The sequence below is a fragment of the Nannospalax galili genome, unplaced genomic scaffold, assembly GCF_000622305.1.
Source record: "Nannospalax galili isolate Female #2095 unplaced genomic scaffold, S.galili_v1.0 scaffold213, whole genome shotgun sequence".
NCBI classification, from domain to species: domain Eukaryota; kingdom Metazoa; phylum Chordata; class Mammalia; order Rodentia; family Spalacidae; genus Nannospalax; species Nannospalax galili.
In genome coordinates, this window is record NW_008335195.1 from 2,376,388 (window position 1) to 2,385,953 (window position 9,566).

Consider the following 9,566-nt stretch of genomic DNA (forward strand, 5'->3'; position numbering starts at 1 on the left):
TTGGGTGACATAAATTAAACAAATAATTATTTTATTTCTGGGTTCATTTTATCTGTTAAAGTACACCTTAGTCATATTGGGGGACTTTTTTCAATCCCTAAGAAACAGAACCCTAATAAAAGTCTGGAGCAGTTGAATGTTTTGCTGTATTAATAGTATTTTGGGTGTTTTTTTTTTGTTGTTGTTTTTTTGTTTTTTTTTTTACCTGTAGCTATGACTGTCACATAATGCTTGGTAAATTGATGCAGAAAGTGATGCTGCTAGTGAATGAAGTGTGTGCACCTAAAACCAAAACAGCCACAATTACAGTTTGTACTAACATTTCTACACAACAGTAATATCTTAAAAATTAGAAAGTACTCAGGAAACTAGCAATATCATAAATAAAACCGGACCTATATAAGACTATCAGCTCTGCTTTTAAACTTTTAAATAGCTCATATTTATTTTTTACGCATGCCCAACAACAAGGCTGACTGATTCAGACATATCTTTTTCAAATATCTACTCACTATGAGCCTGATGCTTATTAGGCCCTAAGCAAAGACTAGTGTTGATGCTCCTGGGACTTGTCTTAAACAACTACAACTAGTTTACATAATAATATAAAAAAAAACAAGTAGGTATGGAATTTGCAGACCTTTCATTTAAGCTTGCCTTATGAAATTACCCTTGAAAATAAAGATTCAATCTTCTCAGTAACAACGACTGTTGAGTAAGAGTATCAATCACTGTGTGAAATGACTGGTTTTCCAGAAAGCAAATAATTCAGTCAATATTCATAAGAAAGGGAGATTCTTTTAACATTTTATTTTTATAAAATTAAAAAATTCTCTCTGTATATTTTAAACTATATCTAAAATGCCACACTGAATTAACACTTCCAGACTCATAAAATCTTAAAATTAGAAGGGATTCAGAAATAGTTACACGCTCTTTGAAAGTCTTAATCTAAATTTCAAGGAACTGGGGACATTTACTTAGAACTTGCAATAAATTTTGTCTTTTCTATATTTTTACCTAACAAATAATTTAATTAATCTCTACAAAAATACCAATATAGGTTAATTCATGCGATGAATTAAGAGTATGATCATTGAGTCCGGGATCCCTCAGAAGAATATGCTAACAGAGATTAAACATGCCTGTCAAACAAACAAGAAAAGGAATAAAAACACAGGGGGGCTGAAATGCACATTAGTCACTGGAACTAGAAAAGGCATAGCTCAAATAGACTTAGTCTATACAGCAGAAATTGAACCAGCTACCCTGACCCTGCCAAGCTCCCTAGTGTTTCTTGGGATTTATCCACTAAGTTTTCAGCACAGGTTTAATTTAGAGTAGTAATTCTCAGAACTATGATTGCTCCTACCTATTGGCACAGCCTCCAAATGAACAATCATCAGGCAAAGAGTGGCAAGGATACTATCTCTGGAACCATTTCTGATTTTTTCTCTCAAGTATTCCTCCTCAACCTACATTTTCATATTTTCTTGGCATGTAAACAAAGAGTTATGAATATTTCTGGCTTACAATTTCATTTAGGGGAACAGAAAATCAAAATGGATATTAAGTAGCAAAAATATGGTCAAGAAAATTAGTTTTATTACAAAAGGTATCTCTCTGCCTTAAAGGAAGACTAACTTTTCCAGAAATAAGAATGAATACATTTAAAGTACACTCCTTGCAGTCTTGAACTCATCAGAAGTAAAAAGGCAGTATATAAAATCATTTTAAAATATTCTCTCTACATTCAAATTGGGGCATATACAATAATAATAAATTTACCTTTTCAGTATGTACAATATCAAACAATCATGAATTTTACATTACCTTAACATCTTCAATATTGGGATGAGGTGGTGTTTTCATCTGAACAATAGTATAAAGTATATCATGGATGTGGTTATTTAAGTACAATACAGGATTAGCTATGACTGTTTTTGTTGAAGCAATACTTGCTGAAAGCAGAGGCAAGGTGGTAGGCAATGGTAGTGGAGACTGGAGCTGCTTTACAGTAGTTTCCTACAGATGACAATGAATTATTTTCAAAATAGTTAAAATGAAAGAGGTAAAAAAACAATAGTTACCAGATAAAACACAGGTAGTAAACACCAGAATAAAAGCAGTATGCTTGCCAGGTATGGGGTACATGCATTTAATCCCAACACTGGAGATGCAGAAGCAGGTGGATCAGTTTGAGATGGAGGCCAGCCTGAAATGGTCCACATACAAGTTCCAGGTCAGCTAGGGCTACAGAGTAAAACCCTGTCTCAAAAAATAAATAAGCATAATGAATAGATGATGGATGGAGGGATGGATGAATGGATGGATGAATGCAGTATTTCATGGATCTGTTCTCTCATTCTATGAACATTTACTGAGCACACAGTATACTGGATTCTGTGCTAGACACAAAAGGTATGAAGATAACAGCTGTGCTTGCAAGCTTGAGTATACTTCTAATTACTAAAACCTTATTCTAAGAAAAAAACACATTGGATAAAAATATCTACCCCCTAAGAATATAGAAGCTGAACACACTTAGATTCATTTGTAAGAATATGTGTACAGCTATAATTGGAAGAGCTGCTGAAATCGCTGGACTAGCCAAGAATGAAAACAAGTGAGGGCCATACCTGCTGAGATTCTTGTAGCAAAAATTTGAGTTCCATTCTTACTGAGGCCAGACCACCACCTTGGGCCCCATGAAGGCTACAGTAACTGAGAAACACTCTTAGGAGATCTTGGTTTTTCTGTAACCACAACTTTCGCCTTTCTGCATGCTCTCGTTTAGCCTGCAATCTTCGTCTTTCTATTTGGTGGCGCTCATATGAACCAATATCTGGTTTGTCTGCCATTTCTTCCTGATCCAGAAGATCACTTTCTACTTTGGAATATGTTTTCATGGAATATGCTTTAATAACTGATTCATGATTGCATATCTCATGTAAGGCAGCAATTTCCTTTTCAAGCCAGTTATAGAGCTGAAATCTTAGCTTTCCTCCATCTACTTCATAACCTGTAGCCAAAGTTCTTAATTCAGTCATAAGGATCTTCAAACAAGCTCGGAACTTTAGTTGTTCAGCAATGACATCAACTTCAGTATCACCTTCAGGACAATCCTCTTCCTGAGGGGTAAATGATGATTTAGGGTCTGAGGTCTTCTGATCCTGCCCATCTTTTCTCCTGGCATCTGTATTCTTCATTACTAAACCTTCCATATCATCCTCTTCTAAGGCACTATCATGATCTTCACCCCAATCAAGACTAAGAGGCTCCTCATCAACTGTAACAATTGGCTGACTCCAGTCAAACTGAGATGAAGTCATGGCTGACCAGTCAGCACCAGAACTGCCATTGCGATCACTCAGAGGTTTTGACTCTGATGGTCCATTCTCCTTCCTTTTAGAAATAAAGTCAGGCTGATCTTTTTTTACAAGTAAGGAAGATATTTTTGTTACTTTAGGGATTTTAGAAAGTACTTCGAGGGCTAAAACAGGACATCCAACTTTAAAATGAGCATTTGCAGTGGTAAAAAATAATTTCCTTTCTATGAGGTTAATTTTATCTGCAATGTTTTTCTCTGTTTTGAGACCTAAAGTTGCCAAAGTTCCTTCAGGGGAGGCAAGATTTCTTCGAATAAGCAAAGGATGTGTTCGAAGGTAGTTGTAAAAACTAAACACCACAGGGTTACAAGATTTGATGATAACTGCAGAAAGCAACAGATAAAATCACAAGTTTCTGTGTTATTTTGAATTTCTATTGTAAGAGAAGAAAACAAATTAGTATTCCCTCAAAAATAAAGGACATATAAACATTGACTCAGCATTGATGGAACCATGGTACATTCATGTAATCATTAAATCTATATAACAGAAATAAAAAGAATCTCTCTATGCTATGGAGTAAAGATAGAAGAAGAAATGAAGGTGCAGGAAGTGCTTTTTATCAATAACCTTTTATTTAAAGAAGGGGAGAGGGGGGCTGAAGAGATAGCTCAGGGGTTAATAGCACTGGTTGCTCTTGCAGAGGACCCAGGTTCAATTCCAACACCTTAACAACTGCCCTTAATTCCAGTTCCGGGAAATTTGATGCCTTCTTCTGATCACATCCACAGGCATTACACAAGACAGGTGCTTTGAATACATGAAGGCAATACACTCATATACATAAAATAAAAATAATACTTTTTTTTTGGTCTTTTTTGAGAAAGGATCTCCCTGTAGGCTCAGATGTCCTGGAACTCACTATGTAGACTAGACTGACCTTGAACTCACAGAGATCTGCCTGCCTCTGGCTCCTGAGTGCTGGGATTAAAGGTGTGTGCAAATTTTTTAAATACAAGGTAGAGAGTATATAGACACATACATGCATATTTGCTCATATTTTTAATGCAAGAACACTAACAATTACTTTCCTTAAGAAAAGTGAAGGGAGCCAGGCATGATGGCACACACCTGTAGTCCCAGCACTTGGGAGGCAGAGGCAGGAGGATCTCTGTGAATCCAAGGCCAGCCTGGTCTACATAGTGAGTTCCAGGACAGCTCAGGCTACAGGGAGACCCCTGTCTCAAAAAGACCAAAAAATAAAAGAAAAGAAAAGAAAAGAAAAGAAAAGAAAATGAAGGGAATAGAGAAGATGGATTTCTCTACATTAAAAAAAAACTTGAAAAAAATTTCATATGTATTTCTACATATATATAAATGATCTGGGGTATGGTGATGCATACCTGTAAGCCCAGCACTAGGAGGCTAAGGCAGGAAGATCATGAGTTCAAGGACAGCATGAATTATATAGTGAGTTCCAGGTCACCCTAAAATATATAAGACCCAAAAAAGCACCGGGCATGGTGGTGCACGCCTGTAGTCCCAGCACTTGGGAGGCAGAGGCAGGAGGATCTCTGTGAATCCAAGGCCAGCCTGGTCTACATAGTGAGTTCCAGGACAGCTGGAGCTACAGGGAGACCCTGTCTCAAAAAAGACCAAAAAAAAAAAAAAAGGTGTTACTGAAAAAAAATAAAAATATATAAGACCCTACCCCCACAAAAAATGTCAAGGAAACTGTATAACAATGAGGTGGGTTTTTTTACGTTTGGAAATTGTCTTCCTTTTTTAATACACTATTTTTACTAATTCTCTGAGGATTTCATACATGCATAAAATGTATTTGGATCATATTCACCCCACCCACTACTCCCCTAACTCCTCCCAGAAAAACTACCCCCTATTCCCTCCCAACTTCATGCCCTCTTTTTATTTGTTTTTAAAATTACCTGCAGAGTCCAATTTGTACTATCCATATACTCATGTATGTGGGGTCATTCACCAGAGTGTGGTCAACCTACCAGAGGCCATATCCTTCAAGAAAACCAATTCTCCCTTCCCAAGAAGCTATCAACTGTCAGTAGCTCCTCAGCAAGGGGTCAGTGCTCATGAGACCCACCCCCCACACTGCTGTCCTTCAAAAAAGATACTAGGACTGTGCATAATGGTGTACACCTTTAATCCCAGCACTGGGGGGGTCGGGGGGTGCAGAGACAGGTGGATCTCTGTAAGTTCAAGGCCAGCCTAGTCTATATAGGGAGTTCTAGGCCAGCTACCAGGAGACCCTATCTCAAAAAGACAAAAAAAGATACTGGGAAACCCACAAAAATCTACCTTGATGTTCATCATCTTCCTTTGGTGTTTGTTCCAATAATGTATCCAATGCTTGGGTGTAATCTTTCATTACCCAATAGGCAAGACTTCGAAGAAAAGGGTCAGGATGTAATTTTTTGCAATTGAATCCTGAGCCATCCTTTTGACAACCCAAAATTTTCTGGTTCAAAATAGATATATAAGTCGATGAAGTCTCAAATTCAGACTCAAATAAACGGGCAATAACCATGGCTAGTTGAATATCTTCCATTTTTTCAAGACATACCTGCAAATTTAAATATTAAGAAATATTTAATATGAATGATCATTATATATTATAAATGAACAATCATCCACAAAATAAGTATCAAAAAAAGTATGTCAATATCATCTCAGTCTTAGGTCACTTTAAATAGCATTTATCTTTAAGTTAAACATTACTTAAAATGTTTGAATTTAGGGCTGGAGAGATGGCTCAGTGGTTAAGACCAATGGCTGCTCTTGCAAAGGACCCAGGTTCAATTTCCAGCACCCACACGGCAGCTAACAACCATCTGTAACTCCAGTTCTAGGGAATCCAGCACCCTCTTCTGACCTCTGAGGGCACTGCATGACACAGGTGCACTTACAAACATGCAGGTAATACACTCATACACATAAAATAAAAATTAAAAGCTTGAATTTATACATCAGTTCCTCTTAATTTCTGAATTTATTTTCATATAAACACACTATTTTTAAAGAACTTTCTATTACTTAACAAATAACTTATAAAGCAGGTACATAATCTATTCCTACTCTTTAGTAGGTAATTCAAATGTAACTACTGATTCTGAGAGCTGAAGTCACTTACACAATGTGAGCATCTCTCAATCAACATTTCTCTTCCTCCTTTTGAGTATCTTATAAGCTAATGTTTCCATTTCAAAATTGTAAGTGTTTTGTAACTGTAAGTATTACAAATATGCCTAAGTGTGTGTGTGGGGAAAGGCCTACTTTTAAATTTTACACTATTTTCTTTTTGTTAGAGGTTTTCTGTTTCTCCTATCATCTTTTTGGTTTTTTTGAGGGAGGGTCTCACTCTGTAGCATAGGCACGTCTCAAATTTGCAGTGATCTTCCTGCCTCTGCTTCCCAACTACTGGGATTACAGGTATGCATGACCACACCCATTTCACGTTTTCTATTTTTCCTTCATCTGTGTGGATTGTTCAAAAAGGGAGTAACTAACCCAAAAGGAAGATTCATAAAGAAACAGAAACATTAATGATTACTCTCTTAATCACCTGCTAGGATTACATATCAAAATTTTCAAAGTTTCACCTCCTCATATTCATTCCCAATATCTAAGGCAAGTGTATCACAGAACAATACAAACTGCTACTTTAGCTCCTTATCTGAACTCATTTACAAGTACTTAAATTATCAGCTTTTCTGTATAGGATAAGGAGGTTTTGATCTATGGTCATATTTTAAATGGTTCAGAATCACAAGATGAGGAGGAAGGAGACATTCATAATCCATAATCCATTTTGCCATTTTTCCATAAATTTTAAACATTATCTTGAAATGTAATATGCCACAAATGGTATTACAGTTCTCCCTTGAATATATTTATAATTTAGCACAGTTCAGCAACCTTGCAAGCTATTCTGCTCTTCAAAACATGTAACAAAAACTGTAGTCTCCTCTAGGATCCTTTCAGCTTTTAAACCTCCTGCAAATATTTCGCAGGTCCATTCCTTATTTACTTATTTATACCTCTATGGCATCTTTCAATGAACCAGCTAGCAAGAAAAAGGCAGCAGATTGTTCAAAGCGTTGCTTTCCAAGTAAAGAAAAAGCATTTTTCAAAGCAGCTTTCCGCCACCTGTCTTCATTAAAGTTGTGGCTGAAAAAAGTTGTCATTTTTTCATCATGTTGTGACCTGGAAACCAGAACAGAAACACCAGTGATTAAATATTTTAATTCTTTACAGAATGTAAAAAAACTCAAGTGTCCAACTTAAAGACCAACAGCTTGGACTACAGGTACTACTTGCAAGCTTTCCTTCTAATAAAGAAAGCCAGTGTGCTGTGTGTACATAACCAGAAAGTAAGATTATCTTTCACTTTTTCCAATATGCTTTTTTTTTTTTTTTTTTTGGTCTTTTTGAGACAGTCTCCCTGTAGCCCCAACTAGCCTGGAACTTACTTTGTAGACCAGGCTGGCCTTGAATTCACAGAGATCCACCTGCTGGGATTAAAGGCATGAGCCACCATACCCGGTTTTTATCAACATTTTTAATAACATTCTATCTTTCAAATCAAATGAAAAGAAATTCCGTCCATTCACTATACTAAAAGAACCAAGTCATAAAGAAGAAAACTGATTTAAAAGTTCATGCAATGAATTATTTTTTTTAGGGCTTTTTAAAATTTTTATTTATTTTTATTTTATGTGTCTGAGTGTATTGCCTGCATGTATGTAAATGGACCCATGTTGTGCAAAGACTGCGGAGGCCAGAAGAGGGCATCAGAGCCACTGGAACTGGAGTTAAGGACAGTTGTTAGTTGCCATGTAGGTGCTGGGAACAGAACCCAGGTCTTCTGGAAGAACAGCAAGTGTTCTTAACTACTGAGCCTTCCCTCCAGCCCTCAAGGAATTCTTTAAAGCATTAGAGTTCTGATTCAAAACAATCTTCACTAAATTAAATCATATGAAATGATGAGGCAACTTACCTAAACAGACCCCACACAACTGCTTTCTTCTTCATTGAAAGGTAGAATAATGCAGCATCTAAGGCATCATTGTTCCGTTGAAAAGAAGCTTTAGCAACCTAAATGAAAAATAAAATAACATCCTAACTATTTGGAAAAAGATTTACAATAAATTATCAAATTTTAACAATTAAAAAATAATTACAGCTCTGCTTCCCTGGGCCTGAAAGACCACCACAGGCCTCTCTCCTACCACAGGCCTCTCTCCCAGGGTAAATCCATTGCTCCAGCCACTGCACTTTGAGGCCCCCAGCCTCATTCACCCTCCCATCTCCCCCATGGGTTCTCTTTCTCTCCTTGGAGTTTGGGCCCTGCCCCATTCCTTGTCTTGGGGCCCCAGGCATGTGGGAAACCAATACTGCTTCCTGATCCTTTTCATCCAGTCCAACAGTGCCTTCTCTGGGCCCCAGGAGCACTACTTCTGGGCATGGCCCAGCCCTCACCTCCCTCTGATTCCCTGGGCTTGCACCATCCCCCAGCCTCTTTCTGGGACACTGGAATGACTTTTCCACTTCCTGATCCTTTGCATCCAGACCAACACAGCTCCTCAGTGCAGTCCCCAAGAGTCCTTGAGGCCTCTTCCCGCCCCATCTGACTTTGCATCTCTGGGTGGCATGGCCATCAGCTGCCCTAGACCAGCAACTTTCCTGGGCGAGGCTCCCAGGCCAGTTCAACCCCCAAATTCCTGAGGCCAAATTCGTTCCTGGAGGGATCCAGACCTTAGGAGAAAGCCTGAAAACATCTGACCCTCATCTGAATTGGGCCTCGGTGGGAACTCCTGAAGACAAAAGAAATCCAGTCACTCCAATATAAAATCAAAAGAGAGAATTGGAAGCTTAGAAAAACCAGCTTTTCATGCCCAAAAAGTAAACCACAAACACACATAAAGTTCACAAAAAGAAGCAGACCTAAACTTGAAGGCCTGAGTCTCACGCAAGAATCAGAAACTACAAAAGAAATTCACATGTCAAAATCACAGAGAAAAAAATAATAAGATGAAAAATCAAAATAATATATCCCCACCAAATACCATTAGTCCTCTAGAGGAGTACAATGAGAACCCCCTAGCGATAATGCAGGACATGGAATTCATAAGAACAATTAAAAACATAGTGAAAGAATTCAGTGAATTTAAAGAACACACAAACAAATCAATGAACTGAAGAAAG

General features: G+C 37.6%; 1 protein-coding gene across 1 annotated transcript in view; it reads right to left on the reverse strand.

Annotated features, from left to right (window-relative positions):
* Dmxl2 (Dmx like 2) overlaps window positions 1–9,566 on the reverse strand; it is a 180,376-nt gene that overhangs the window by 43,546 nt on the left and 127,264 nt on the right. Inside the window, exons 20-25 of the mRNA XM_029561949.1 lie at window positions 8,359–8,456; window positions 7,400–7,565; window positions 5,661–5,925; window positions 2,640–3,712; window positions 1,834–2,025; window positions 206–282 (exon numbers count right to left, since the gene is read on the reverse strand). Coding sequence (XP_029417809.1) covers window positions 206–282; window positions 1,834–2,025; window positions 2,640–3,712; window positions 5,661–5,925; window positions 7,400–7,565; window positions 8,359–8,456 — 1,871 coding nt within the window. The remainder of the gene's footprint in view (window positions 1–205; window positions 283–1,833; window positions 2,026–2,639; window positions 3,713–5,660; window positions 5,926–7,399; window positions 7,566–8,358; window positions 8,457–9,566) is intronic.